Source organism: Oncorhynchus tshawytscha, linkage group LG01, assembly GCF_018296145.1.
Source record: "Oncorhynchus tshawytscha isolate Ot180627B linkage group LG01, Otsh_v2.0, whole genome shotgun sequence".
NCBI classification, from domain to species: domain Eukaryota; kingdom Metazoa; phylum Chordata; class Actinopteri; order Salmoniformes; family Salmonidae; genus Oncorhynchus; species Oncorhynchus tshawytscha.
In genome coordinates, this window is record NC_056429.1 from 33242080 (window position 1) to 33256990 (window position 14911).

At 43.8% G+C, this 14911-nt stretch overlaps 1 protein-coding gene across 3 annotated transcripts; it reads left to right on the forward strand.

Annotated features, from left to right (window-relative positions):
* The first annotated feature begins 402 nt into the window (after positions 1-402).
* On the forward strand, positions 403-14074 carry LOC112249716 (bromodomain testis-specific protein). 3 transcript variants are annotated; one of them, XM_024419496.1, is made up of 21 exons: positions 403-1049; positions 4012-4308; positions 4536-4673; positions 4799-4940; positions 5171-5301; positions 5723-6082; positions 6242-6370; positions 6940-7170; positions 7280-7452; positions 7642-7940; positions 8069-8188; positions 8377-8520; positions 10563-10621; positions 10754-10901; positions 11315-11686; positions 11970-12043; positions 12351-12474; positions 12591-12691; positions 12827-13011; positions 13164-13446; positions 13564-14074. In XM_024419496.1, exons 2-21 carry the CDS (start codon positions 4108-4110, stop codon positions 13630-13632), a joined length of 3483 nt encoding a protein of 1160 aa, XP_024275264.1. In that variant the 5' UTR covers positions 403-1049; positions 4012-4107; the 3' UTR covers positions 13633-14074. The 3 variants fall into 3 exon arrangements, with proteins under 3 accessions (XP_024275264.1, XP_024275270.1, XP_024275278.1); XM_024419502.1 differs by having other exon boundaries at positions 12354-12474; XM_024419510.2 differs by lacking the exons at positions 12351-12474; positions 12591-12691; positions 12827-13011; positions 13164-13446; positions 13564-14074 and adding an exon at positions 12255-12321 and having other exon boundaries at positions 406-1049.
* The last annotated feature ends 837 nt before the right edge of the window (positions 14075-14911 follow it).

A 14911-nucleotide genomic window follows, 5' to 3' on the forward strand; every position in this document is an offset into this window, starting at 1 on the left:
CTTGTCCTCAACTTGCCTACCTCGTTAAATAAAGGTGAAAGAAATACATTTAAAAAATAAAAATGTTTGGCATATGATGAATGATAGCACAAACAGACTGCCACTCAAGTTTAGCGGCTAGTTTACCATATCCCTCCCACGACGACAAAGTATCAGAGAAGTTTGGAATGTAGTAAATCATCAACTCTTTGACAGCATTTTCCCACTGAGCTCAAATCAATTATGTGTCAGCTGGGCTAACAACATGGCTAGACATGACGTCCGTTAAACTCCAATTGCTGAGCCAATCGCAGAGCCAAAGAGTACGCATGCGTATTTTGACGGAATTCCCTAACCCCACTCGAAAAGCTTTCCCAACATATTTCTCAGCTGAACTACACCGTTTGGTTGAACGTTTTCTTTAGGACGGGCACCATATCGATGAAACAGGGATTAGAAACGCATTTTTGTATAATGTTCGAAAGAAATTGATTGTTTAGAGGACATGTCCTACTCACACATCAACCGAAGGTTCTAGAATGGTCATGTGATGTGGTTTGACCAGTTGTGTTGCATTTTGAAAAATACCCTGGGTTACCCGTGATTTTTTTTTAAACAAATGCCTCTGTAGCTGTCAAACTATCTAGGTTACTACATCGAAAAAAGGACGTGAATGTCGGTGAGCTTACGGTGAACCGATGTTTGATGTTAGTAGGATATTTGTGTTTAAGTAAAACTAAATCCTGTCCCACGCTATAGAATAAATCAAGTACTGAATGTAGCACGTGAACTGGTTTGACCAATCACCGATCGACTTCTGAACTGAAGTGTATAAATATGAGGCGGTTGCCCATAGAGACGTCCGCCATTGAAGACTGGTTTTCAACGTACTTAATATTGTTTAAACCTTGTATTGGTTTTTATTCGTTAAAAGGCAAAAAATAGCACCGTTTTTATCCACCGCATCATCTGCGAAAGTCTCATTGGGCATCCTTCCAGCAGAACACGGTCGGCAAAGAGCGTCTGTCTCAGTTCGGCAGTAAAAACAATCTTGTGCCAGAGACGGAGAGGTAAATGTGTAAAGAGTTCAGGGCTCGATATCCAACACAATTGCATTTAATCAGCTGGTTACTTTATTGTATCTCATAACGTTGAAACGGAAGGCTTGTGTGTGGCGGGGAGAGCTGTTTCATTTGAGAGGTTGACCTACTTTTTGTGTGGTTGCCTTTAGACAGATCGTTTCCTGTCACCATTTGTTCCGTCAAACTAGCTAGCTAACATTTTTAACTAACGTTAGCTATAACGGTATACAGTGACGTTAGTAGCTAAGGTTAGCTTGTGTCACATGCGGTACAATAATCTGAACTAGGTTTAGGATTCAAACATAAACGGTAGAGCCCTAATGTAGAATTTGATGTTGGCTGGGAAAAGCGTTCGTGTTTTGGTACGAATTCCGCGTCAGCTATCTTGCTAACATTCTCTAGTTCACGCGCTACTGGACACCACATTTTGGTCTACTACGCTTGAATGATGCATTCAACGTGGAGTTGACCGACGATTGGCGCAAACGAACTAACAGAACCAACGATTGTTAATTGCTAGTTACTAACGTTAACTGGTCTGATCATCATTGTTGTAGCCTACTAGCTATACTTGTATTAAACCCCCCAGTTTGATGGCTAACGATGCCAGCTAACTAGTTACTATCATGTCTACCAGTAGAGGGCAGGCAATCGGCAGTCAGAAAAGGCAAAGTGACGCATTGTTTCTCTGTCCTATCTGGGATCCTTGGGACGTCCATACCCTTTGTTAACACAGTCAGAATTACCTTCATTCGCAAAGTGATATTGTGCTGCTAGTGATAGGCAACATTTCGAGTGATAATACTTTCCTCATCTGGCACCAGGTACTTTCCAACCATAACCTTACCTTAAAACCATTGTACATTGCAACTTCAGTGGTTAGGGACGTCTCAAAGTATCCCAGATAGCACGAACCGAGTAAACAACAGCTTTTAATAATGACACGCACCCATACCATCCATCACATGTAATACACCTATTAATGTGTAACGTTAGGTTCTAGTAAATGAAACAATTATGACATTATTTTTCTTTCCATTAAGTCCATGACTTTCACACCTCAAATGTTTTGTTAAGTATTAGTGTCGTGTATATTTTTTAAAATAAGATACTACCTCTTAGATTATGTAACGTTAATTGGAAACTGATTTGAGTTTTGTTATGAGTGTTTATTTTCTTTGTTGATACAGGTTTTGTATGTTGTACTTGGGAGGACAAATGATGGTTTCTCTGTAACAATCCAATGTATTTAATGAAAATAAACTGCCTAGAAGATCAATATAACTTGTAATGTAAATTATTTGATTGGGTATCGGCAAAAGTCCAAGCTAATTTAATACACACTTTGAAGATAACCCATCAAGAATTCTGCTAAGTAGGTGACAAAGGCATCCATCTGTGCCAGCTCACACACACAAAAAATTGTGCTATCACCTAGTTTGAATTTCACTGCTTTAAGTTACAGTAAAGGTCCTCAGCCTACGCCTGAAACCTTGTCTTTTTACTGACTGGGCATTTCCCAGCGAGATGGCGCCTATAGTTTACCTTATTATGGACCATGTAGTTTGTTCATATGTTATGGAAGTAATTTCTTATGTATTTAGGTATTTTATGAAGCTGTTTTGAATGGAATACCAAGGGGTTGACTCGTCATAAAAAGATGTAGTAGCGATTGTCCTGGAATATAATGTTGGCACTGTGAAGCAGAACCTTGAACTTAGTGACTATTTTCTACTTTTGGGACACTGAAGAGAAAATAGGCCTAATGCTTTTTCATGGGTTGATGCCTAGAAAGTTGCTTCTTGAGTGTAACTAATTCCAAAATGTTTGACTGAAAACATTGATATTTTGAAAGTTCATCAGTTCGCATGCTTTGTAGTGTCAATTGATACAATCATACTTTTCATAAAACTAATTTAACTGTTTTAGTTGATGGTAGCGAGGAAAGCGCAGCTCACAAAGGTGCTTTGCAGAGAATTGGTCAAACTATTTCCGGTCTTGTTTTTCAAGCCATGTTCCTCTGACAGATATGAGGTAAGCGAGTTTGGTGCTTCAGATGCCACATTGGACACCAGAATTGTAATGTTTACTGTGGCCAACAATGCATAGTTCCAGTAGATGGCAGTAGAAACCAGCAGTTCTGAATTGCATAGGGTTAAAGATGCTAGATGCAGAAATGGCTCCGCCATTTCCTGGTTGCTAAAATTTGGCCTAATTTCAGTTTGTGACAAAACCAGCAAGTGTAGTGTAGAGAATCATTGTACTGTCGAAACCGCTGGTGTACTAAACCAAAAGGAAGCATAGAAATAGCGCTCATAGACCAGATCTACTGCTCCTTAGACTTGCTTTCAATGATCATGATGGATCTACAACACACCTTTCTATGTGAATTTGGTTGGATTGTCCAAAAGGTGACACATTGCAGCTTTAAATTGGTTGCTTTTTGTAGTTGTGTTTTGCTCTGAATTTTATTTATCAAAACCCCTTGTTAGTAATGTTATGTGTTTTTTTTGTCCCCTGCACAAAATAGTACCAAAAAGGCAGATTGGTTTCGGTCTATGGACACACACTGGTGTATGATATGGCAGTGACTAGATTACCTATTGCAGCGGTTCTCAACTTTCCTTGTGGATCCCTAGACAATTTTGTTTGAGCTCTGAACTAGCTCGCCTGTTTCACCTACTCAAGGGCTTGATAATTAGTTGAATCAGGTGAGCTAGCTCTGGAATAGATCAAATGCATGGAACGGGTGGGGGTCCCAGAGGAGAGGTTTGAAAACCACTGACCTATTGGACTTTCAGGGCAAAAGCCTTCCTGTGCTAATTAAACAGTCAGTTCAGCAACTCGCATGGCAGTGTGACAACATTTTTTTTGTCACACAATTGTGCAGTTATCTAGTGCAGGGAGGAAAAAAACCACATCCGTGCTGAAAACCACCCCTCTCTTTCAGTGGTCTTGGAGGAATATGTGTGAGAGCTGAGCTACAGGAAACAAGTGCCGCTCTGAACTCCTACCCTGTGTCTACCGACCTTTGGACTGCACCACGATGACAGATGCCGTATGTCCCCCAATGTCCATGGTGGGAGGCGTGAACCCTCCTCCCCCGGAGTTCAACAATCCCAAGAAGCCCGGCCGCATCACAAACCAGCTGCAGTACCTGGAGATGGTGGTGGTCAAGGTCCTGTGGAGACACAACTTCTCCTGGCCTTTCAGGACGCCTGTGGATGCTGTCGGACTGCACATTCCAGTGAGTCTCTCACTTTTTGTTACTTGCAATGTCTGATATGGGGTTTTTCCCTACTTAACTAAGTTGAATGCGCTGACTATAAGTTGCTAGCTGATAAGCGCATCTGCTAAATTACTGAAATGTAATTATCAAATGTTTTTCATTTTAGTACTTGGTCATTTTTTACATTTCCTCCATGCACATCCATCACGACCTCTTACGAATATTTTTTTCCGTTCTGTTTTTAGGATTACTATACAATTATCAAGACGCCAATGGACTTGAGCACCATCAAGAAGCGTCTTCAGAATAATTATTACTGGAAAGCGATGGAATGCATAGAAGACTTCAACAAACTGTTCACCAACTGCTATGTATATAATCGGGTAAAGAAAAAAAAAATGTTGAAATGTCATAATCATATTGTATTCACTCACCACACACATAGTGTCAGCCTACATAGTCTCCCATTCAATGAATGCTCAATCATTGTTATTCAACATATTTTCAGCCTGGAGATGACATAGTTCTGATGGCCCAGGCCTTGGAGAAGATCTTCCTACAGAGAGTGGCTGAGATGCCCCTGGAGGAGACTGAGCTATCTGCCATCACAACCAAGACCCCAGTGAAGGGTGGGAGGAAGTCCTCTGCTGGTAAGCTACACAGCCTCTCCAGCGGCTTAATCTTACACAAGCATTGTATGCTTCCCAAATGGGTGGCACCCTATTCCCTTTTATTGTGCACTACTTTTGACCAGGGCTGTTGGGCTTTGGTCAAAAGTAGTGTACTATAAAAGGGAATAGGTTGCCATTTGGGATGCAACTGTACTATCTTTCATGTATTCCAATGTCTACATTCTGACTTCTTAATGTCCTCTTTGTAGGTATGATAAAGCTGAGGCCCCAGTCCCCTGTGTCTGAGGTGGTGTTCCAGCAGACGGTGACGGTCATCCCTCTTGAGGCCCACCACACCATCCCCCCTGCTGCCCAGCTCTCCTCTCAGATAGCAGCCAAAGTCAGTACCTCTTCACAATTACCTCACTATATGTACATTGTATATTTTATACAACGGGTGGTTCTAATTCTCAATGCCAATTTGGTTAACCGTTTTCCAGCCGGTGTCTATTCCACAAGTTGCCACCTGCTAAATCTATGACATTAAAATGCCTGTTTACTCTGTTCCATCTGACTGCACAATCCACTGTCTCATCAGCCCAGCCAGGCAATTTATATACTAGAGCTCCACTATAAAAATTATGTATACGTGATCTCACATTTCTTTTAGACTAACATTTTATTTCAACAGCGGAGATTTAACTTCTATAATACTTAAACATGACCCATCAACATCACCTTTTTGAAGTTTGTGCAAACGGTTTAGTCTGTATTTTGTGAATGCATTTCTACCCTTCTCTGTTGTGTTCACATCATTTCAGATCGAGAAGGGTGTGAAGAGAAAAGCAGGCGACGCCACCACGCCGACAGCCTCTTCTCCGATCACCTGCTGCGAGTCGTCCCCAGTCGTCGACGGCTCGACGCCCTGTAAGCTGTTCTCCAGGCGGGGCAGCGGTCGGCCCATCAAACCCCCCAGGAAAGACCTGCCTGATTACCACCAGAGACAGAATAGTAAGCTCTCGGATCAGCTCCGCTTCTGTAACTGCATCCTGAAGGAGATGTTCACCAAGAGGCATGCGGCCTACACCTGGCCCTTCTACAAGCCGGTGGATACGGAGGCCCTGGGTCTACACGACTACCACAACGTCATCATGCAGCCCATGGACCTGGGCACCATACGGGTTAGATGGCCGTGTTACACTAAACTTGTGTTGAACGAGAGAGGCCACTTAGTATCTGCCAGGGTTACATTGGCCAATCAATATCTTGTCTCTTGCTCTCTCACTATTGAAGATGACCGTATTTGTGATGATGCTGAAGACGTACGTGTTTTTTCACAGAAAAAAATGGTTGAACGTGAATACATGGATGCCCAGGATTTTGCTGCTGATTTCAGACTCATGTTCTCCAACTGTTACAAATACAACCCACCCACCCATGAGGTTGTTATTATGGCAAGAAAACTCCAGGTATGATTGCCCGTGTTTTCAACCAGTCTTGTCTGTAGAAGTTGTCTCAATGAATTGCAATGCAATAACGATATTACAATATGCAGGCATGCATTTGATCTTAAAATGGGCCAGCCACGTAAATCGTGTAGATCTGAAGGGGGGGTTGCTCGCGAATTCAGACCGTGATGTTAGATATGTGCTCTATCCAATGTCACGTGTGACCGCTGTGATCAGCCAGCTGCATCCCCTACCAACCATTGCTCACGCCTGCTTCTCTCTGTCCTCTGTTTCTGCGCATCTCCAGTTTTAAAATGTAATTGTGTGATGGCGGGCTGGGGTGTGCAGACATGAATGAATCCCTGTGGTATCACGATACTACTCTGTATTGTGATATCGCTTCATTAGTCAAATGTTGGTTTTAGGACAACACTACTCTGAAAATGAGCACATTTTCTTGCACTTCACACGCAGTTTTCATATGTTACAGTGCAAAACAGAAAAGTCACCAGTTTGCGTCCCTAAATATGAAGATGGATGGATGGTTGGTGAGAATGTTTGACTAGATGAATTGTGGCCCTACCCACCAGGATGTGTTTGAGGAGCGCTGGCTGAAGCTTCCAGATGAGCCGGTGAGGAGGGTGGGTGGGCCAGGACACCACGGTCACCACAGGGACAAGAGAGGGAGAGGAGATGGGCCTGAGAGCTCCTCCAGCACAGGCAGCAGTACCGGCGAGAGCTCCTCAGAGTCCGAGTCCTCCTCAGACTCTGAGGAGGAAGAAGAGGCCAGAGCTCTACGGTTGGCTAAGCTAGAGGAACAGGTATGCCGTCACCTGCTGCTGTCATTGTACTTGGCCATGCTGACGTCACTGTTCTGTTACCTACTACTGTTTATCTAACTGATGCCCCCTCCACTCTTCTTCTCCTCAGTTGAAAGCGGTGCACGATCAGCTGCAGAGACTCACCCAGGAGCCCCTGCTCAAACCAAAGAAGGAGAAATCAAAGGAGAGAAGAAAAAAGGAAATGAGTCGAAGACCGAAGCATGAAGACTTATGTAAACCCAAAATACAGAAGAAGTGCATTAACAAGGGAACGCCATCTGTGTAAGTGCCCAAGTCGTTGTTGATGATAAATTAAAATCTCCCTCCCCAGTGGAACCTCTTTTTTTTTTTTTTTTTTTTTTTTACCAATTCAAAGGATTGTCTTTCATGTTGCCAGTGGCCTGTTATTATTTTACTAACTTTCATTGTCCTACAAAGTGTTCCTGAATGTCTTTTTACCTCTCTCTAAAGGCACGGCAAGAGGAGGAAGATGGCTCTCCCTGTGGTGCCCTATGAGTCTGAGGACGACGAGGTGCTAGCGGTGCCCATGTTGTACGGTGAGAAGAGGCAGCTGAGCCTGGACATCAACAAACTGCCGGGGGACAAGCTGGGCAAGGTGGTGAACATCATCCAGGGCAGGGAGGCCTCGCTCCGTGACGCCAACCCTGAGGAGATAGAGATCGACTTTGAGACCCTCAAGCCCTCCACACTCAGGGCCCTGGAGAGCTTCGTCACGACCTGCTTCAGGAAACGGCCCAAGAAACCCAACCGTGAGTAGTTGCAGTGCACACCTTCCTTTCTTGGTTCCTTGCGGGTTGGTCATTGCACATGTATCTCTGTACTCCTGACCAAGGACTTTTACTAGGCTCAAATGTCATTATTTCCCCTATTCTTCCAGTGAATAAGCTGGTGAAAGCCAAAGGAGAGATGCAGACTGTGAAGGAGCTGGATGCAGGGAAACCTCGCCAGAGTATTACCGACGAGCCGAGCTCACTGGCCAAGAAGAAAAAGGCAACAAGTAAGTGAACTCTGAAGCTGTGGTAGTAAGGACCAGTATGTCTGACTTAGGGGCCTTGTTGTCCGGGGGAAACGGGTTCTTCTGTTTTCTCTGCTGTCCAATAGTGAGTAATGCAATTGTGCAGTGCTCGTCTCTGTCTTTCTCTCTGTTGTCCTACACGTGACCATTGTCCCTCTGTTTCCCTCCAGATGAGCCCCCTATAGCTCCTCCTGTCCCAGACTTGGCCCGGCTGTCCCGTCTCAGTGAGAGCAGCAGCTCTTCCTCCTCCGTATCTGACCGCTCCAGCAGTAGTAGTGATTCTAGCACTTCTGATAGCAGTGACTCTGAATCAGGTTAGCTGTTCTCCTCAGCACTAAGCACTACCCCCCCCCCCACCCCCCCACACACACACACATATGCCCACCCCGCTTTCCTGCAAGGGCACACCCTCCCCACTCGCTGTACACTAATGGAGTGAGAGAATACGATACGGCTAAATACTCACCTGGACTCTAGCCTCTGTAGCACAGAACCTTTTCACCTGCTGGCAAAACCAAAATACTTGAAGAAATATTAGTGTGTTATCGTTTCATATTTTTGTATGTTCGTTCATTGGGTGTATTTTTTTTATTTTATTTATCTATTCGTGCACTTAGTCTGTACTACAGAGAGCAGTGAACTGTCACAAAAGTCTTTTGATTATTACAGTGCTGTATTTATTTGTATGTTATTGTTTTAATGCAAACAAATGGTGCTTAGTTTGAAATGAGGCCAGCCAGATTTCTGTGCCAAATGTCATTAATCCAGCGGGCACCAGACTGCTGCCGTGCAAATCTGAAGTAAATTAAGAATTGGGACAAGTTCTTAAAAACAGCCCATACAGGCCAAGTGCTATTTATAAGCCAAAGATCTTATTTACACTCCTACCGCTATACATCTTCTATAAACATCGCAAAAATCAGATGAATACGGTTCGAGAAGTACCAGACAGCATTACAATACCCTTCAACCCCCCTCTCATCTCACCCTCCATACTGTTAGTTGCGTCAATTCAAATCTGGTATCAGGATAAATATAACAATGAGTCACCGATTGTATACTATGTATTTTTTATTAGCTAAGCAATAAATGGCAAATGCAACTTTCGTATATATGGGCTCACTGTAATACCACGCAGGGCAGAACAGAGAACTGACAGGATGTATGTAAACAGTGTTCTTATACTGTGATGGACATAGTTCCAACCCGTCTGTTGGCCTATCACACTAGAGGCTGGGCGTGGTTTAAACTTGCTCAGCCTTTTGCAGGCGCTCCGGCGGGTCCCCGCCTCTTGGCGCTTCTTGGAGTCCTCCCTCCGTCGATGTATAGATTCTTACTGTTCTGGTATCGCAGCCTAGTTAGAACAGTTGTTCAGTTCCTGCTATTGTGTTGTTCAGTATTTTTCCATATCAGTTAAACCTCGTGATGACCACCCCTCCCTATGCCTGCTGAAACACAACTTTGTAAGATACAGCAAGTCACACCATGTGCTCAATATTGTTACATACAAACACAAGGACAAAGTATCTCCTGGGCTGTTATCTACAGTTTTGCAACATGCAGGTCACACCATGTTACTCAGTTCTTGTCACACACACAAACAGGCAAGTAGATGTAGCAAGCAGTTGTTTAATCTCATGATGATGCTCAAGTGCACAAATTCAGATAATTCACACAGCCAACATCAGATAATATTTAATCATATATATATATATATATATGTGTGGTAATGGCTATAATGTAAAACACAATCCCACAATACTCTCTGAACCGTTGCAGAGTCAAAGCTGGTCCTCACTTTAGACAGCAGCACTCATCTCTGTTCACCAATTGATTGTACTCAGGTTTTGTTTTTTGCAAGATTTTGTATGGAACAATATAAGCGTAATACACGTACATCAGATTTGTATTTGAAGTACTCGACAGATTGTAACGCTAATGCAGAGCTTGATGGAGTAGGATTTCTCCTACACTGCTTCATTTTGTAGCCATTGCAAATGTTTTTTTTGTTTGTTCCATTTGTACCTCATATGGGTAGAATTTTAAATGTATGTGTCTTGGTGGTCGACACCTAGAGTTTCAAATAAATACGTTTTGATAGACAATTTTACATTTTACGGTTAAATTGTGTTTTTCTTTGAATTTGTATCACATCGTCAAACAGTTCAATCCTACTAGACACATTAGCTTGCAACCACAACTTTAGTTTTTACTGAAAACTGCGTGTGAAAGTAGTGATTTCAGAATAGATCAGTGGAATTGTGTATAGTATTATTTAAAGGTAAGTAAAGATGTTTTTATTTCTCCATTTATCCAACTGTGGATAAATTGAATTACTATTGCGCATGTCTTTCAGTAAAGAAATCTGAGAAGAAAAAGAAATGCAAAGACACTCCACACAAGTTCAAGGTCAAGGTAAATATCTAACAGCCCCTACTTCCTCTAACCCAGTGGTCTAGTTCACATGGGTTATACCTTCTATTTGGATTAATATACTTGGAACTACAGTGTTTTCATTATAAATTGTAAGCCCCCCCTGTCAAACAGAATGCCAAAAAGAAGAAATCTGCTAAGAAAGACCCAGTGTCGGAGTCCTCTCTCCAGACCAGCCAGCCCCCGCCTGCCTCTGCCTTGCTAGTCCCAGCAGTAGTAACAAAAGACCTGCCTCCTCTAGAGCTACTCACGTCTCCCCCAGGTAGCAAACGTTTGTCGCCTTGACATTCTGTGTTAGTGTGTTGGCTATAAAGGAACTCAAGTTCTGTAACACTGTCTTCTGGTTATTACATTTTTAAAGGTTGTTGACAAATCCACAGTGTAAGCCCTATCTATGGAAATACAATTTCCCCTGTAAAACAGTAGGTTTTAAGCCCATGGAAAGTCTAAGACTGGATCGAGGCCCTTGTGGAAATCACATAATGAGCAGCTTGTATTGTTTGGATTAGAGATGGAAAAAGCTGGATTGCCTGGTCATTTCGCTGGGCCGTGTTGCCATGTCTCATGGGATGTGACGTTTTTAGTTGATTTTAATCAGGAGTTCCGATTAGGGACAGATGCCTACAACCTGTACTCACTATTTCTATTGAATCTCCCCCTCTCCTTCCTTCTCAGCCTTACACAGCCGCCTGCCTCCGCAGCCTTCAAGACCAAGTGCCAAAGCAGCACCACTACCTCGCAAAAACAGGGTGGCCCCCCTGCAGCTCACTGACAGTCAGCCCCAACAACAGCAGGACCTACTGGTCCCCTCTGAGAGCCCCACTACTCCCTCTCTCACTCCCCCTTCTTCCTGTGACCCCACTCTTACTCTGCCCACAGACCCACTCAACACAACAGCTGCACTCACACACGCACCTCCCTCCAGCCTGCTCTGTTCCCTTCAAACCCCTCCCTCTCCCATAGAACTCCTCCCCTCTCCTCGGTGTCGATCACTAGCCCAGACACAGGAGGTGAAAACTGGGCCACCTGATAGGGCACAACAGGAAGGTAAGGGCTCTTCAGTCAGCTTAGCATCCCCCCTAGCTTTTAGCATGTCCCCTCCACTGCGTGCTGCATGCTTCTCAACCCATAGCTGCTAAGGTCTGTGTGTCGCCTGTAGATGTTGTTTTGCCTCGTTGTTTGCAGTGTTAGATGCCATGTCACCATCGCTGTAGCCCTGGCTGCGTGTCTCATCCTGTTCCTCAACTGCCTGCCTGCCGGCTTACATCCATAGTGTTTGTGTCTGTCTGTGGAGAATAAGGCCCTGCTTTGTTTTTCTCCTGTCTATCAGGTCTGTATGCGCTGTTGACCCCTCTGACCTCTCCTCCTGCAGTTTTACTACAGGCTGCTGATAGCAGATATGAGGTATGCTCTCATCTTCCTGTTGTTGATAGATGAATTGTGACGTTAGATTAAAACACTTTTTAAATAAATGTCTCCGTTCTTGGCATTTATAAATATTGCAAGAGTTGATTGGTATATTTTCTTTGACGGTAATTTAATTAGAATCAATACGCGTCTACAGAGTGCTTTGTGTTGCAAATGAAATGTGTTTTTCATTGGCCAAATCTTTCAGGGGTGGAGACAGCCGGTTGATTGTGTGAAATAACATTGGCCTTAGCCCTGGAAGTGGTAATGGAGGTATAATACTCTAAATCTCACTTTGCGATAGCAGCAGCCGTGCCCAGTGCTGTTGTCCCCTCTACAAGACAGCCCATTACAGCCAGTGAAGGATGAAGGGAGGCTCTCTGAAGCACTGGGGGAGACCCATTCCAAGATTCTGCAGAAACAGCCTTGTAAGCAGAACTGTGTGTGGGTGTGGAAACGTTTTTGTGTATGGAAATGTCTGCAAATAAATTACAAATGAAAACACCTTTTTAATGGACTGAATATATTTTCTCTACCTCCCCAGATCCCAGACACTCTGATATTGTGTTTGATGTTGGAAACACCAGCCTCTCTCATCCAGCTAATAAAGCCCCTGCAGATGGAAAAAGCACACCTGCCAAAAAGGTAAGGTAATGTAAATGAAACATAGCACTAGCACAATGAATTACTTGAAATATACTGTATGCATGCCCATCGGAGGCATTTTGTATTTGTCTAAAAAAAAATGTGACACTTCATTTGTGAAACTATCCTGTGTAGGATATTGTCCTGAAGAACGCAGACTCCTGGGCTAGTTTGGGGAAGATAGCCATTTCCACTCCCTCCACGGTGAAGTCTTCAAAGGAGAGCTTTGATAAGTTCCGCAGGGCAGCCATTGAGAAGGAGGAGAGAGAGAGAGCTCTCACTCTAAAGAGGACGCAGATGAAGGCTTCAGGGAAGAGCAGGTACTTATTCATCCAGCCAATCATTTTTTTTTGTCTTATCAGTTGTGTGTCTTGTAGGTAATGCTGCTTCACCCAAACTCCTCCAATAAAGTAGATCTCTATTAATATGTGAGTGGTACCTGATGAGCCAGCTAAAAGTGTTGTATTTTCAGCCTGACCATGCCAGTATCGTTGCCAGTGGCAGTACCAGTGCCACCTAGAGCTGCGGAACAAGAGCACCTTCCATGTAGAACTCCGGCGCCAGAGCCAGCAGAGATCCCCATGCCGACGGAGGCAATCGTGGAGCCTCAGCCTCCTAGAGCTCCAGAGCCCCTGAAAGAGGAGCCTCCAGCGGCTGCCTCAACCCCACCTCCGCCCTTCACTACCCAGACCTCTGTAGACGGAGAGAGGGAGATGGCCCGCAGGAGAGAACAGGAGCGACGCAGACGAGAGGCTGTACGTTCCTTTCCTTCACTTTTTGTCTTAATTTGTTTTATTGTGCCGGTCATTCTTTTGTTCCTTGTTGTAGTTTTATCCAGACTGTAATAAAACGTCTTACCTTTTCTCCCTCAGATGTCTGGTGTCATTGACATGACAATGCAGAGTGACATCATGGCAACATTTGAGAAGAACCTGGACTAAAATAAAATGGCAGCAGACCATGCAGCTGGTGACTGACGTCTGTCTTCTGTTGTTGTTGGACAATAAATAATAGAGCTTGTTGTTTTAGTAAACGACACCCTAGGCGCCTTCTCTCCCTCCAGACACTGGCTGTCTGAACCAACCACGCTGCATCTAGATGACGGAAACGGGTCATTGTGCCTGTGTCCCAAATGACATCCTATCCCCTATATGGTGCACTACTTTTGGGCCTGATTGGCCCTGGTCAAACGTAATACACACACACAAAAAATGGAATAGAGTGCAATTTGGGATGCAGGCTATTATTATCCTTAACAGGAGAAGCATGTACTGTAGCATGGCAACCTCACATGACATAACCCCAGTACATTTTAGTATTGTTGTAAGAAGATGCTGTAAAATATTGATATTGCAAAAAAATATACAGTACCAGTCAAAAGTTTGGGGACCTACTCATTCAAGGGTTTTTCTTTATTTTTACTATTATTCTACATTGTATAATAATAGTGAAAACATCAAAACTATGAAATAACACAAATGGAATCATATAACCAAAAAAGTGTTAAACAAATCAAAATATATTTGAGATTCTTCAAAGTAGCCACCCTTTGCCTTGACAGCTTTGCACACTCTTGGCGTTCTCTCAACCAACTTCACAGGAATGCTTTTCCAGAAGTCTTGAAGGAGTTCCCACATATGCTGAGCACATGTTGGCTGCTTTTCCTTCACTCTGCGGTCCAACTCATCCCAAACCATCTCAATTGGGTTGAGGTCGGGTGATAGTGGAGTCCAGGTGATCTGATGCAGCACTCCATCACTCTCTTTCTTTGTCAAATAGCCCTTACACAGCCTGGAGGTGTGTTGGGTCATTGTCCTGTTGAAAAATAAATGATAGTCCCACTAAGTGCCAACCAGATGGGATGGCGTATCGCTGCAGAATGCTGTGGTAGCCATGTTGGTTAAGTGTGCCTTGAAATCTAAATAAATCAGTGTCGCCAGCAAGCACCCCCCACACCATCACACCTTTCCGTGCTTCAAGGTGGGAACCACACATGCGGAGATCATCCGTTCACCTACTCTGCGTCTCACGGAGACAATGGTTGGAATCAGAAATCGCACATTTGGACTCATCAGACCAAATAACAGATTTTTCCCGGTCTAATGTCCATTGCTCGTGTTTCTTGGCCCAAGCAAGTCACTTCTTATTGGTGTCCTTTGGGTAGTGGTTTCTTTGCAGCAATTTGACCATGAAGGCCTGATTCACGCAGTCTCTGAACAG

Coding starts and splice junctions, on each gene's coding strand:
- LOC112249716 (XM_024419496.1), top strand. CDS start 4,108: ATGACAGATGCCGTATGTCCCCCAATGTCCATGGTGGGAGGCGTGAAC. Junction 8,189..8,376: donor CAAGAAGAAAAAGGCAACAA/GTAAGTGAACTC, acceptor GTTTCCCTCCAG/ATGAGCCCCCTATAGCTCCT. Junction 13,447..13,563: donor AGCGACGCAGACGAGAGGCT/GTACGTTCCTTT, acceptor TTTCTCCCTCAG/ATGTCTGGTGTCATTGACAT.